Source organism: Lepidothrix coronata, unplaced genomic scaffold (assembly GCF_001604755.1).
Source record: "Lepidothrix coronata isolate B3197 unplaced genomic scaffold, Lepidothrix_coronata-1.0 Scaffold3, whole genome shotgun sequence".
Classification (NCBI taxonomy): Eukaryota; Metazoa; Chordata; class Aves; order Passeriformes; family Pipridae; genus Lepidothrix; species Lepidothrix coronata.
This window is the reverse complement of record NW_016690183.1, coordinates 3393213-3409315: the sequence shown is the minus strand read 5'-3', so window position 1 is coordinate 3409315 and position 16103 is coordinate 3393213. Positions and strand designations below refer to the sequence as shown.

Below are 16103 nucleotides of genomic sequence, written 5' to 3'. Positions count from 1 at the left end.
GAGGAAATCCTTAGCAGAATGCAACCATACAAAACCAAAAAAAAAAACTTCTACTGTGACCATCCAAAACCAAAAAAATATTTCTCCTGTGTAGAGAAGGTAACAAAACCTCTTCCATTACGTTCCTGAATGCCTTCAGTTCTGTCTTTGTAAACAAGTTTGTCAGGAAGTCTGTGTAGAGGAATTGCCTCATCGGCTGTTGGTGTGAACAGTGAGAGGTGGAAGCAGAGGGACCTCTGAGTGTGTTGGTAAGAGGAATGTTTCACAGCCATGTCTTATGTGGGTTCCTGCAAGTCTTATAGTGAGATTGGATTTTTTCACCATTGCTGAAGTCATCAAAGGATGGACCGAGAATAGACTGATAAATTTAAAAGTATTGCACAAAGCTTCTTATCCTTCTGCTTACTGTTTAGGGCAGGCAGTGGCTTGGTTACTTTGGCTTACTTTAGAGCAGTATGGTTTTCTGTGTCCATTAAGCTTTTAGGCTAGCCTGAAGTTGTTGTGGGGTGTCCAGCCAAGGGTTTTGGCAGTGGAAAACTGACCTAAAACTCCCTTTCCCCAAAAGATGTAACTGAGGGTCTTGACTGGAGTTTTCAAGCTCATGTGATGCATGTCATCTTTTCACAAAAAGGACTACGAAGTTGGAAATGTGTGAGAAGCTACTAAAATAAAAGGTATGATAATGGAATGACTGCTTTCACTTCCCTGCCATTGTTGGACCATTGTCTCCAAAGGTATGAGGTGTTTTTTACCTTCAGCTGTTACAAGAAAGGAAAAGGAGTATTTTTGCCTATCTTTTATCTGGACCATGGTGTGGGTTAGGCCACTCTGGGGTTTTTTGGTAGATTTTTGGGTGGAATTCCTTTTACTTTTTTATTTTAACAGATTAAGTGGATTAAAATTCAGGTTAATCTGTAACATCTTACTTAGTGTAGCTGTGTCCTAGGCATATCCGGGAGTTTTGGCTTACGACTGAAAGAGGCCTGCAACTTATAAGTTTGCTGCCAGGTAGAAGAGTGAGCTGGATATTTTTCTACCTTGCATGTTGGCACAATAGTATTCATTTTGTTCCTGAATGTCACTTTTCAATAGTGTATTGTGCAAAGAGTCCAGTTCCTCTCTCAGGTTCTGCCTGTAAAGTTGATGAGCAGTGATAGTAAATATAGGTCTGACCTGGCTGCATGAAGAGACACAGACGTGAATGATCTTGGTTTTGTCATGTCACTTCTTGAAGCAGGGAGCTGCACTTCTGCATTCTCAATATTTCCACAGCTATAAATGGCATGGTAGGGGCCTGAACCAAGCAGCACCAATGCTTTGCATCAAACATGCCAGGGTAGTTCTTACCATGCGTGTAGAAATCCTGTAGAAGCAAAGAGTTTGCAGAGTTATTGATTCCATGAGGTAAAGGGTTAAAAGCTGACCACTGAGTGTGGACTCTGCATCAGACAATGGAGAGGACATAGCTGAAATATCCAGCAGGCTTGTTTCTAATTGAAATATAAACAAAGCTGCTTTCTTGGGAAGTGCCTTTCAGATATACTTGTTTATAGGCTGGGAAGAGTTGTACTGAGTTTGTATTCTTTCTGCAGATGACATGCCTGGCTGCCAGTGGCCTTCCACTCTTTGTTTAGTATTTTACACCTGTGAAAATGGGGGTGAAAAGAAATGTTGCATCTGTGAGCATTACAGCGGTCCTTCTCTCATGCAGTGTAGTGTGCTCTAAAGGTAATAGCAAAAATCCAGCGCCTGAAACAGAGAAGAAACAAGTCTTGGTCCATTTCTTCAAGGAAGTGCTGTGGAAGAAGGAGTGAAATTTGGTGTTTTTATCCTTTAGATTAACTCTTAAGCACGTAGTTGAGATGGCATTAGAGTGGGAGAAGATTTTCAGCTATTTCAGGAGTGCCACTCCCCTTCCTGTCCCCAGGCTCTCTGTAACTGTATTCCGGAGGCTCCCCTATGTAGTCTGGTATCAGAGGAACAGACATAGAGGCACTGAAAACAAGCAAGCATATATGGAGTTAAGCTTGTGATCATAATTCGTGTGCCTGCATTAAACTCTCCTATACTGTAATGGAGTCATCTCAACCTGCAGTATAATTGGGAATCATCTGCATGTTCATGTGCAGAGATGAGATGTCAGTTGCACTTTTAATACTTTGTTGATCTCTGGACATTTGTCTGCTTTTAGCCTAGTTAAACTTGGATGTTTGAGGAGACTCCAGTAGTCTTCAGACATACAGCATCAATTTGACCAACCTACATTAAACTAATTGGCTTTTTATATTTTTTTTGAAATCGTTGCTCAAAGCTTGACATCAGTTTTTATAATACTTGGATAAACAGTCAATATTTGTGTATTATATATGTGTTTAAACAAGCACCACTCATATTAGTAGAAATATGGCCTAAATCATGGGTTTATGCAGCCAGCTTTTCTGACTCTGTTTGCATCAGTACAAGGATGAATGTAATTTAGGTGATCTAGTAGATAAGACAGAGATTTAGATTTCTCTAGCTTTTTCACACCAAACACATTTCTGCAGTTTTTATGGCTGTTGTGGATATAGTTAATTAATGCGTATGGTAAAAGACAGTGTTGCACTTTTCTGTTTCCCTCATCCAGTAAAATGTTTGCTCTGTACAGTATGTGTGCTATGTGAGGAATTAAAATGGTTTATAGTCAGGACACTGATTTGCAGATTGTCTTATCTCAGGCATTTCTTTTAAGTACCTTGCACGCTCCTGTCAGGTTCTGCCCCGAATTGAAGGGAAAACAAGATTTGTTTAGACTTGTTTCAGTGACCTTCCTCCTTTTTACATTAGAAAGATTTTTGTGTAAAAAGGTGCATTAGTGTGATCTTAGCTCTTTGTAGGTATGGAATTGTTTAATAACTTTCCGGTGGTTTGGTTTTTTTTGATTGGTTGGGTTTTTGTTGTATTTTGTTGTTGTTGTTTGCAGGGGTTTTTTTGTTTGTTTGGGGTTTTGTTTGTTTTTTATTTTCTCTTCCCCCCCCCCAGTCTTTCAAAGTGCATCAGCTCTAGAGACAGTAATTAGATATTGTTTCATCTGTGATTGTCTTACTGGATTCCAGTTGAGTAATGTGTGTTGAGGTCAATGGGACTGTTCAGATGCAAGAAGCTATTCAGTTGCTCAGGCATTTGTAGTATCAGTGCATGGCCTTTTGTGTTGTAGAAAGTAGTGCTGTTGAAGCTGGGTTTATGTGAATAGGTGTTGACTTTTTTTTACTAATCCAGAATAATAAAATATAATCCTCATTGGAGCTTGACTGGTTATTTAAATGTACCTGTAAAGAATAGGATGAAACTGGTGCCGTATAAAGCTCTTCAGTAATAGCATCCTTATTATTCTTCATCCAAATACATCTATTTAACTATATCGTTTAGTATTTATGTCCAGTATCATTAAGTTGAATGTAGTTCAGATTCCAGTCAGTTTAGAAACCAGTTACTCTGGTGTTGTTTGCAAGCTATTAGAAAATAATTTACAGTTTACAGTTGCTTTACATTAGCGTCTCTGTGGTGTGGACAAACTCACACGTGAAAACTGCAGCTGCACAGGTGTCATGGTTTGACCCCAGCCAGCAACTAAGCACCACTCACTCCCCCACCCATAGGACTGGGGAGAGAATTGGAAGAGTAAAAGCCAGAAAACTCATGTGTTGATATAAAGACAGTTTAATAGGGAAAGCAAAAGCTGCACGCACAAGGAAAGCAAAACAAAGAACTAATTCAGTGCTTCCCCTGGGCAGGCCCAGGAGAAGTTGGCCATTCAGCCATCCCTAGGAGAGCAGGGCCCCATCATGTGTAACTTGGGAGGACAAATGCCAATGCTCCAAATGTGCCCCCTTCCTTCTTTTTCCCCCTACTTTATATGCTGACCATGATGTTGTATGGTCTGGAATATCTCTCTGGTCAGTTTGGGTCACTTGTCCCAACTGTGTCTCGTCCTAACCACCCATGTACCTCAAACTTCCTTTCCAGCATGGCAGTATAAAAAGCACAAAAGACCTTGGGTCTGTGTAAGCCCTGCCCAGGAGTAACAGAAACATCTCTATATTATCAACCCTGTGTTTAGCACAAATCCAAAACATAGCCCCATACTTGCCACTGTGAAGAAAGTTAACGCTATCCCAGCCAAAACGAGCCCAACAGGTAACTAAACCTTGTGCTGCTCTGTGCAGCTAAACTGCCTTTCAACCTCAGTTCTATCCTTTTCTCCTCATGTGAGCAGAAGAGTGAGAAGACTGGCTCATGCGCATTCGTTCCTTTCCATCAGGTTTTTGCAATCAGTGATAATATACCCCTGAGCCTTCTCTTCTCAAGTCTGAACAGTCACAGCTCTCTCAGCCCCTGCTTCTATAAAAGATGTTCCAGTCCCAGTGACGGTTCAGACATCTTTGAGACCTTGCACTGGACTTGCTCAAGCAAGTCCCTATCTCTCTTGTACGGAGGAGCACATAAATGGGCACAGAGCTTCATATATGGCCTCATTAATGCTAAGCAGAGAGGAAGGATCACCTCCCTAGACCTGCTGGCAACACTTTGTGAGGCAGTCCAGAGTACTGTTGATCACCTTTGCCATGGGGTTGTATTGCTGACTCATGATCAGCTTACTGTCCCTGAGGACCCCCAGGTCCTTCTCCATAGAGCTGTCTCCAGCCAGCTGGCCCCCAACATGTGCTGGTGCCTGGGATTTCGCCTTGTTGAACTTAAGATTTCTCTTGGCCCATTTCTCCCACTTCTAAATGGCAGCTCAACCATCTGGTTTGTCAAGTCACTCCTTACAGTTTTCTGTTGTCTGCAGACTTGCTGATGAATCTTTATCCCATCATCCAGGTTGTTAATGAAGGTGTTGAAGTGTATTGGTCCTGGTGTTAGCCCCTGGGGTATCATGCTAGTGACTTGCCTTCTAGTGGACTTGGTGCAGCTGATTGTAAGCCTCTAGGCCTAGACATTCAGCCAGTTTTTAGTAGATCTCACTGTCCACTCGCCTAACCCTTGCTTTCTCAGAGTGTTTATGAGGATGTTATGGAAGACCATGATAAAAGCCTTATTGAAGTCAAGATAAAGAACATCCGCTGCTCTTCCCTTAACCACTAAACCAGTCAGTTTATTGAAGAAGGTTATCTCGGTGAATAAGCATGATTTCGTCTTCATAAATCCACCCTGACAACTCTCAATCATGTTCTCTTCTTCCATATGTTTGGAATTTGTTTCCAGGGTTAGTTGCTCCATCACCTTTGCAGAGACTGAGGTTAGGCTACAGTTCCCTGGATCATGCTTTATACCTTTCTTGAAAGTATGAGTGATGCTTGCTTGCTCTCTTCCAGTCTTTAGGAATTTCTCCCAGTTGTTGAGACCTTTTAAAGATTATTGAGAGTGGCCTGGAAGTGGTATCAGCCAACTCCCTCAGCTCTTGTGTGTACAGCCTATCAGACTACAATAGACTTAAATATTTCCAGTTTGTTTTAGTGTTCCTTTGCTTAGTCCTCCTCCACTGAAGGTACATTTTGATCCAGATTTTTCCTGTGGTCTCAAGGGCTTGAGGTTCCCAAAGGCCTGTCTTACTGGTAAAGACTGATATGAAGAAGGTTGTGAGTACCTCATTATGTTCTGTGCCATCATGGACCAGATCCCCTGCCTCATTCAGCAAGTGGGCTGAATGGGCAGGCTGAATTAATACCCGACTGTTGTGAGATTCTCCAAACCGTGCTGCTGCTCACTCGTTCCATCTCCCCCTTCCCTCTGCAGTGGGCTGGAGAGGAGAACTGGGGTCAGAAAAGGTGAAGATCATAGGTTTATATAAGAAAAATATACTGGAAACAGCCATGAGATAAGAAAATGAACAGTAACAGCAACAATATTAATAACAAAAACGTACAAAAGAGAGAACGAGTCACGTGCAAAAATGCTTACTGGGGAGCTTTACCTGACCCAGCTGCAGCCATGCCACCCTGACCACTCCCTTTGGCTTGGAACTAGTGCCATCCCACTGCTCCTTCCACCATGCTTACTTGACTGGAAGGAACCCCTTCTCCGTGGAGGAGACTCCCTTCCCCCCACACCTGGCAATGACCTGAGGTGGTATAGAATAACCTCCAGATCCTAGCCATGTCCCCTTCTGGCTACTGCAAAAATTAACCCTGTCCTGGGCCAGAACCAGGATACTCAATTTTCTGTCGCTCTGCTGTTTAAGTGCAGATAGTGTATATAGTCACACAGGATGCTTGACTAGATGTACCTGATTAACACTGTGGACTGTGGAATGCAAAACATCTTGGAACAGGTGGGTCCGTTCTCATCTGGGGAATGTATACTGGAGAACTGATCAAACAGTTTGTGTTGCAATTCTGTAATCTTTATTCCATATGCCACTTGACCTACTGGATGTTTTCAGTGATCAACATAATTTTATGAAATAACTTGTTAGTGCTCAAACAAACAAAAACTCTTCAAATGCGTATTGTTTTTAAATTTGCTTTTACTTTGTTTTCTTCGTCACAGAATCTCAAAGTTACACAGAAGCCATTAACCACTGTGTGGTGATGTCTGACAGCACTATGGGCACTAATCCTTTGCTGAGGGCCAACATGCAGATGGATCTCCCCTTTCAGCCCTGTTTTGCATCTTCTTGTGCTGTTTCAAGTAACAGTCCTATCCCAGGGGCAGAAAGGTAGGAAAAGATTCCCCTACTTTTTTGTTTAGTTCTTATAACTATAGTTCCCAGCCAAGACATTATGATTGCATCTTCATTGCAGAGCGTTTGTCTAGGGACTTTGAGTTTGGTTGTGACATTTAATGTAGATGTTGTCCACCAGCTGGACAGATATTATTTATACCACAGATATTATTTATTATGTCAGGGACACAATTAGCTTTGAAGGTACAGAGGAAGACAAAAATAAATAGGATTTTATAGCTCAGTTATGTTACATGCTAGCACAAGCTCATATATGTTTTTCTATGGGCTTAATCAACATCTCTAATGGTTTACTGAAAACTGTTTCATAAAATTTCACATTGGAATATGAGAGAAAGGGAGCACTCTTCTTGCTGCAATCCGTGCGTTTTTAGTCAGTAAAATGTCAGTGGGTTTGTTTTGGTAGTGTATAACTGACTCCCTTTCTACTGCTCAGCAGGTTTAGAAATTTTATTATTTTATAATTGTATTGTGGTAAACTTGTAGGGCTCTGGACCAGAGCTTGAATAGTATAAATTTACCAAGTAGTGCTTATCCAAAGGAGCTTACAGAATAAACTGAGAAATGCCAAAAAGCAGCAAACAAACAAAGAGTCCCCGGCTACTGTTTGAAGGTTCAGAGCACCATAACAATAATCATAAGTCATTAGTTATGCCCTATATTTACTTAATAGGCAAGGTGGCATAACCTGATGAGGTTACCTTCTCTATCACTAACCGATAACATTCCTTTATGGCTAATTATCCTGTTCTTGTTCTTGGCTATTTGATTACTTTTTCTCAGTAAGTATTTGGTTGGTGTGTCAGACTCTCAGTGAGTACTTCAAGTATGTTGTTACCTATTTATCTTTTATTTATCTTCCAATATAATTGGTTCAGTTTTCTACCAGTACTGAGACTGTGAAAGAATGTTTTGGTTTTGTGATTACGAATGTGAATCATAAGACTGAACAAAGTATGTTGCTGTTTGCTGCAGAGGATGCAGTGAAACAAATAAGTGGATACATATTAAAAGCTTGTCAGGCAATGCAGTTATTATCAAGTTTACATACCTGCTTCAGACTTTATCAAGAAAATTTTGTTCCCTTCTTTCAAAGTATTTTTTCTGTCATTTTTCATTTCATCTAGCAGATAGCTACAGCTGTAGAGTTTTTTCTTCTTGCAGTGATGTCTTCTTCCATTTGCTTCCCTTCCATTTCTTTATGGCCCTTCTACTTTGAGCCGTTCAAATCTACTGGCATCCATGCCCACAGTTCCCTTTTAATTAAATATCCTTTCCTTTTTAATATATATCTTATGTCAGCTCTTTCCCCCTTGCATTTCATGATGAGTTTACTCCCTCTAGATTTTATATTAGTAATATTTTCCAGCTACAGTCTAAGGACATACGTTTTTAGAAGCAGGGAGACAAACTTTTATCAGATGATTTCATCAGAAGCTTAGTTTCTCTTGTTTAGAAGGAATTTTTGTTTATTTTTCACTTGAATAGGTAGAATTGCTACCCAGTAGAAAAATCTAATGTTTACTGTTGAAATATTTAATTCTAATTCTATAAATCAAAATTATTCCATTGTCGAATAAATCAACAGCTGGACCTGCCTCTTTTTTTAAATATAAATTGTATTAAAAGCAACCTGCTCTGCGATGGACCTTGTGAACTCTGTTTTTATAATAGTTATTAATTTATTTTGTGATGGTGCATAGCTACCTCCTTAGCCCATTTTTTTTTTTTTTTTTTTTTTTTTTTTGTGAGCAAAAGACACTCTGCATGTAGGAACTGATTTGAGCGTGTCAGGTTCCTTCTGTAAACCTCTACCTTTGATGGCAGCTTTGGCATAAGAAATTCTTGCCTCCTACTGCTCTCTTCCAGGTAGAACTTTAGCTCACCAAGACCACTGTATGTGAAGCAATGCTGCGAACAGCTTCACTAAACTCATTCATATTAAAAGTAACCCTCTCAAACAGGGAGAAGGAGAAGTATCTTTAACTGTCATTGATTTGATGGACTGTTCTATGGTGCAAACTCAGAAACTATCCCATCAACATGGTTAGGTGGAGGGTGAGATAAGTAGAACATAGTAACCTACACTGAAGAAGTGAGTGTCAGGGTGAGAATGGAATCCCTCGATCCAGCATATTTTCAAAGAGCACTCTGAGGTATTGTCCTGGGTGTGGTGTTGCATTGCTTTCAATGATTGCTGAAGTATGGGTTGTACAGTGACCTTTTAAAGGAATGACTTGGCTGTTGTTTTATTTTTATGTTCAATTTTTGGCTTTTTATTTTTTTGACAGCTCTCCTGCAACAGAACGTCTTTGGCTTGAAAGCAGCCCTAAAGCTTCCCTATCACCTCAGTTTTCAATGGGAAACACCAGGCAGCCAGGAGGTTACCTTGTGCCCTCTGAATTTTCAAACGCTATGCAAGATGTCTCTCTCTTGTCTCATTTCCAAACTCCAGGACTGCAAGTGGTCACCCTGAGCAACCTGGAGAATTCACCAGCAGAACCACAGCAAGAACATACTATCAGTAGCAGTGCCCGTGCCTACCTGAGCTACAGTGGGGCTGTCAGGGGCAGTAGCTCTCCTGGAGAGGAGACACAAGCTACTTGCATAGCCAATGCTAGCACCTCTCCTAAAACCCTGAGCTCATCAGTGGGAGGTGCTGAGGAGAGTGGCTTTTTGACACAAAACTTCATTAGAGTGACCTCTAGACACAATAGCCAGAACAGTGTAGTTCAGCAGCACCATGGAGGGAACGTACGTGCTCAACCGCCTCTTCCAGAGAAGAAGAGGTCCTCTGAAGGAGAACGTTTCTTTGCCTCTGTGTCACCTTCTTCAAGTGGCTTCTCTAGCCCTCACAGTGGAAGCACAATCAGCATTCCCTTCCCAAACATCCTCCCAGATTTCTCAAAGATGTTAAGCCCTTCCCCAGTGCCAGGTAAGTTCTGTATCAGAGAAATGCAAAATACATTAGGTTTTATATGAGTTTATAAAAAGCATTTAGGAGATTTTAAAAGTGGAAGAGAGAAAGAAAAAAATAGAGGGGGAAAAAAAGGTGTGGAATGAAAATGGCGCAGAGGACTTGAATGTTTGCAGTAAGTAGTGCCAGTTCACTGTCTTTGGATGTATTATTCAGAAAACAAGGATGCAGAGTTATTCCTGCACTTCCTAGATTATCAGCTAAGAGCAGCTTGCCTATTCAACTGCTAAACTACAAGTGAGTAACGTGGAATCCAGTTTCCTTTAAAAAGGGCTGGTTTCTCTCTGCCCCTTTTAGACTTGTACCGCTACTAGTTAAAAATGTAGATGTGTGTTCACTGGACCCTGCTGAGAAGTGTGTATTTAATACAGTTTTATAAGAGTTTTTAATATTTTGTAGATTTTGCAAAATGAAGGTTCGGACATGCTTTCAGAATCTTAGTGTAGTGTATCTTATGTATTTCCTGGTTCTAAAACAGCTCACTGTCTTTCAATTGTCCTAATGATGAGATTTTTGAGTAATTAGAGTGATCGGACGTTAGAAAGAAAAGTAAAAATACTTTTATATTTAAAAGATATCTTGACATTTTCCCCTTTTATTTTACAGAAAACACAATTGATAAACATGTGACTGTAAAATTTGTTCAGGACACATCCAAGTTCTGGTATAAACCCGATATTTCACGAGAACAAGGTATATCAACTGATATATATTCTGGTATATCCATTCACAGAAAAGCTAGTTGATGAAATCTCATTAAGTTTTTTTGATAGGATTAAAGGGTGGGCTCAATTCAGCGCACACTGGGTCTCACCTAAAAAATCCATTGCGCAGGCTCGAAGGGTAATGACCTTTCCCAAATCTTCACTCGCGAAGACTGGCCATACAAACATCCCTGATGTTTAAAAGAAATATAAAACCTAGAAGGGCCACAGACAACCTCACTTAATTTCTTTGGTTGAAAGGCTGAATTTGAGTGTGGAGGGCGGCAGTCAAATAGTCCTTAAAAAATATCCAGTTAATCAGATTATCAGTTAATCAAATTATTAGCCTAACTGAATGAACTATGAAGTAATTCAGATCTACCTGTGGTAGCTGCTGCAAATATCCTTTACTGAGAAGCTCCAGATTTTGGAACAGCAGATAAGCATGAAGCAATACCAAAGAACTGTCTGCTCTCAGAAACCTTTTGAGTATGTGTGTTGTTCTGGCATGACCTCAGAATAATTTATTAGCTAGAAGTCATCACAAAAGCATCCTCATCTACGAGTCCTTCTGTAGCCTGAATTTCAATTGTCAGCTGCAGGTGACGTAAATAATTTCTTGAAGGTCATGAAATAACACTTCCACGGAACAACATCTTTATGATGTACAGTGCAGATACAGTACATTTATATGTAGATGTATTATTGAATGAGCTGAAAAAAGCTTTTATTACCTATGTGAAAATGTATACTTACAAGCACCTTGAGTACTGCATCCAGCATACAGGAAGAACAGAGAGCTGTCAGAGTGAGTATGGAGCAGGGCCACCAGGTTAATTAGAGGGATGGAGCACCTCTCCTTTGAGGAAAGGCTAAGAGAATTTGGCTTGTTCAGCCTGGAAAAGAGAAGGTTTCAGTGACCTAATTGCAGCCTTGCAGTACCTGAAAGGAACCTACAAGAAAGATGGAGAGGGACTTTTTACAAGAACATGTAATGACAGAACAAGGGGGAATGGTTTCAAACTGAAAGTAGGTTTAAATTAGATATTAGAAAAAAATTCTTTACTCTGAGAGTGGAGAGACAATGGAACAGGCTGCCCAAAGAAGTTATGGATGCCCCATCCATGGAAGTGTTTAAGGCCAGGTTGGATGGGGCTCTGATCTGATGAAAGATGTCCCTGTCCACAGCTGGAGTGTTGGAAGTGTGTGATCTTTAAGGTCCGTTCCAACCCAGGCCATTCTGTGATTCTGTGATGCTATGAACTTCCATCTTGTCCCTGAAACAGTGCATAAAGAAGCATGCTGGGTGCTTTGCAAATGCAATTGGTCTGATGGTGCTTGTATTCATACTGAATATTAAACTATACTGAATTGTGATTAATGAGTTATGGCAGGATGTTAAACTACAATTTTTAAAATGGACTTGTCAGAAAGGAAAAACTACTAATTAGTTCTGCATTGAGAAAGATACTAAAGCAAAACACTGTGAACTTCAGCTATTGGCAAACAATGAATTGCTATGTCTGTCTAGTTATTAGGTTCTCAGATGGTGAGAATGTTGTTGTGTAGTGCTAAATACACCCTCAGTGGAATAAAGATCATAGAAAACAGAACATTAATTCATTTTTGGATAATGGTTTAGTGGTCCTTTCACTCCAATCCCCTTTCTCTTATCTGTTCACCACTCATAATGAGAAATGAGTCTTTAAAAGTACAGAAAAGTATTTCTGACTTGATGCATGTCTAGGGAGAGAAGTAGATAATGAAGGAATTTTAAATCTAACTGCTAGAACAAGTGAGACGAAAATTTTCCCAGTCTTTTAATATGCTTCTTTTTGAAGTATAATTCCTTTTGAAAAGTGTTTTAAGATACTGTTGCTGAGGAGGAGGAACATTTGTTATTTTTTCTGTGTTTAATAGAATGTTCATGTGATAGGTTATTTCTGTGTATTTAGAAGTATTATGTGAATACTGCTGAATTGCAAGGTTTTACGTATTCACTGTCATCCTCTCAATACGTGGTGTTGTGAAAAAAGGTTTTTTCTTTTGCCATCTGACAGATGAATAGAACAGAGTGTACATATGTCTGCTTTACTTGCTTTAACAGAAGAAACAATTATGTCTGCATTTTCTCAGGTTTTTTTTTGTTACTTGCCCTTTTTTATGGAAAAAATATTTGTATTTATGATTTATGATTGCTCAGGCCTTGGAAAATACGTCTTCGTACCCCATATGCATAATATCCATGTTCTGTGTAAACAGACAATTATGGAGTCCAAGGTCAAATTTGGGCTTTTTCTAGGGTTTCTCTGAAGGCTTTCTGATCCTAAGAAATTCTTGAAACAAACACAAGTATTGCTAAAAAGTTGGGAGGGTGGGAAAGCAAAGTACAAAGGTTTTATTAAAATGAGTCTTTAGATTAACTTTTTGTCTGTTTTCAAAATAAGTTTAAAATTTTGGGCAACTAGATTTCAAAGTCTGCAGCAGACTCATGCAAAGCAACTGCAAGTGGTTCCTCCTGGGGAGGTCTTCATATCACACTTGCAGAAGAGATCCCAGAATATAGATGTAAAATATTTCAATGCTTGGACAGTGAAAGAGCAAAATATTGTTACCTCCCTTCCTTTGCTTTAATACTACTAAGGGAGTGAGACTGCTTTGCAGAGACAGAAACTTGTTGGTGGATGAAAACAAATCTGTTCTGCCCGTTGAAGCTGAATAGGAAGTGAAAAACAGTGCTGTCTGGTTACCGTGGGAATTACAGAGAGCTATGCAGTCTGTATCACTTTTAACAAGCTGACAAAATCTAAACAGAAATCAACTTGCTCTTGCACTGGTCGTAGGAATCCTGGTGGGACCTTAGAACCCTTCTCAGTTTAAAAATCAGTGGGGATCTGTACTTCAGGCTTCTTTGAAAGAAGTATCTGTGAAATTTGGACAAGGTGTTTCCACTTGGGTCCCCAAAATATGCTTGACTGTATTCTGTTCTCCAGCAATTAGGACAGAGAAAAGCATCTTATTTCCTTTAATCTTGTATTAAATATAGATTTGCACTTCTGTACGTTTTGAGTCTGTGCATTGTACTTGAACTGTTCTTCTCTCTCTCTTTCCTGGAACTCCTTGCAGCCATTGCTGTTCTCAAGGACAAGGAACCTGGGTCATTCATTGTTCGAGACAGTCATTCTTTCCGGGGAGCCTATGGGCTAGCAATGAAAGTTGCAACACCACCTCCTTCTGTGCTGCAGTTAAAGAAAGGTACTTAAGGGCTTTCATATATTATTAAACAAGCCATACATAGTAGGAAGTCCTTATTACTGGGTAATAATCTGTTGGAATCTTCCCCTCATCTCATAAGTGGAATTTGAATTGCAGGCTACATTTGGTACCTTGTTGAATGAGACTGAATAAGATGCCTGTTGTACTATACAGTTTCACCGTGATGTGTAAATCTATTCATTGTGGCTGTGCATGTGTTGTACCTTCTCAACCTAATACAAAATTATTATCATCTCAGCAATTAATCCTCCCTGCATTTAATTCACAGACCACCATGTCAAGCTTTTGCTTGGCTGGAGGGTTGAATATTTTTGACCCCAAAGTTCTGTTTTCAGACAGTTCTACTTAAGATACAAATCTGAGGTGGTTCCCTAAGGAAAGGTGGTAATTGTTTAAAAGAAGTGGTAAAATATACCCACTCTGCTGGTTCAGTGCCTCCATGTGCCTGATGGTTGTGAAAGGTAAAATGAGAAGAAAGTACAGAAATCATTAATCGATGTATGGAAACTCAGCCTCCAATATCTGTAGTGTTCATGGTTCCATTTGTGCTACTGCAGGGGTAGTGGGGTTATTTTTGTTGCTACTGTTTTTCTTTTACAAAGTTCATTGTGTTTCATTAGTACATGCTGTCTGGTGAGCCAAGCAACAGAGATCATCCGAAAGCAATGATTCTTAGGGTTGTTGTTGTTATGGAAACGTGGTTTTGTCTGTTTTGGTTGGTTGGTTGGCTGTTGGTTTGGGTTTTTTGGGTGCTAGGTTAGCATCGCACCTCTATTACAGTAACACTTTCAAATTCTGTTTCAATCTGGTATCTTGAAACAACTTTTAATAACAATTTGCCATGTAGTCCTTCTTTTTATTGCCAGTAAACATCAGCAGAACCACTTCCATGTCACAAAGACAACAGAGGGTGGTGATAGTTGCAGTAAGTACAGAAAGACATGAAAGTTCAAACCCTGCTAGCCTTTAAGAGTTTATGTTGGTAGTACCACAGGCAGGTAGTAGTAAGACTGTAGCATTCTTCCACTTCTTACTTTGTGGTACTTAGCCTTTTTGATATCCACTGTTTCATCCCAGAAAGCACAAATTTGTTCAGTTTCCTGCAGGGTTTCTTGTTCCAGGCTTCCCCTTCCCATATACCTTGTAGTCATTTATTTTTAATTTTGTGAGAGCATAATGGCAAACAGTAAACTGTTTGAAAGAGCTGTCTTTACAATATTTACTTGTATAGAAGTTTCTGCTGTCCATATTAATATGTGCATCTCTATTAGCCTGAAAATCAACCCTTGATGTGTTTCCTGCTAGATCAGAGTCAAAGGGAGTATTCGCATTTGTTGCTCTTTTGTTAAGGTTTGAATGATTGCATAGCTTTGTCCCATTGCTGTGAAGCAGCCCTGTAATTATTTGGAGTGGGATTCAGTTTCTAGTTAGGTGTGAAATATTGTGAATGCATCTTTCAAGAAATAATTAAGTTGCCTTAATTATACGTCTACATATATATGTTTATGTTTAAAAGAATGCTAAAACTCAAGGGAATTTTTCAGTTTCTCTTGGACTTTGAATCTCCTCGTTACATCCAACTATTTTGGTTTGTTCTAGATTCCAGAGATAAAAACTGTCTTTACAAATCTAGTGAAACCTGAGTGTTTCATGTAATATGTTTGTTTTCAGGAGCAGAGACTTAGCATAAAACTGCAAATATTTTGAAATTTAAAAATTCACTGAAAGACTTGGCATCATTATCTTCATGTAGCTAAATCTTCTATTGTTTTAATCTGGAAAAGTTGTGCAAACAGAACTGTCACTGGAAATTGGAGTATTTCTTTGTACTTCTGCTTTCTGGTCACATTGGTTACGAGTTCTTTTAATGGGCAAGTGCATCAAAATTTCTAACCATTCATTTTCCAAATTTCTGTTCCCGTCTGCAGTTGTGACCATGCTTGGACATTTTGGACACCAGTGTATATTTGGATGTCAATCACTTAGGAATATAAAACCATTTCCTCTGGTTGTTTAAAGTGAGCTAGTTGCTTATTTATTTGTCTCAAAATGACCTTTTTACTACAGCTTGTAATTTTGCAGCAAAGTAGATCTAATGTATTCTTCGCGTGCTGTATATAAAACATTTGGTCATAATATGGACAAACTGCTTCATAAAGACTTGCTAATTTGTGAGAATTGTCAGTTCATTGCTTCTTTTCATGATCTTTCTTTTTTAACGCAGTTGGAGATTTGTCAAATGAACTTGTAAGGCATTTTCTGATTGAATGTACTCAGAAGGGGGTACGCTTGAAAGGATGCCCAAATGAACCATATTTTGGTAAGTACTGTGCATCACAGGGACAGAGAAAATGGAAACAGTTTGCATTTGCCAGTGCTGACTTGGGTGGAGCGCAAACGAGAGAATACTTAGCTTGAGTCC

At 39.5% G+C, this 16103-nt stretch overlaps 1 protein-coding gene across 1 annotated transcript in view; it reads left to right on the top strand.

The window, feature by feature from the left end:
• Positions 1–16103, top strand: part of TNS3 (tensin 3) — a 185766-nt gene that overhangs the window by 157269 nt on the left and 12394 nt on the right. The window contains exons 22-26 of the mRNA XM_017820129.1: positions 6529–6697; positions 9016–9659; positions 10308–10394; positions 13532–13660; positions 15906–16001. Of these exons, the coding sequence (XP_017675618.1) occupies positions 6529–6697; positions 9016–9659; positions 10308–10394; positions 13532–13660; positions 15906–16001 (1125 nt within the window). The remainder of the gene's footprint in view (positions 1–6528; positions 6698–9015; positions 9660–10307; positions 10395–13531; positions 13661–15905; positions 16002–16103) is intronic.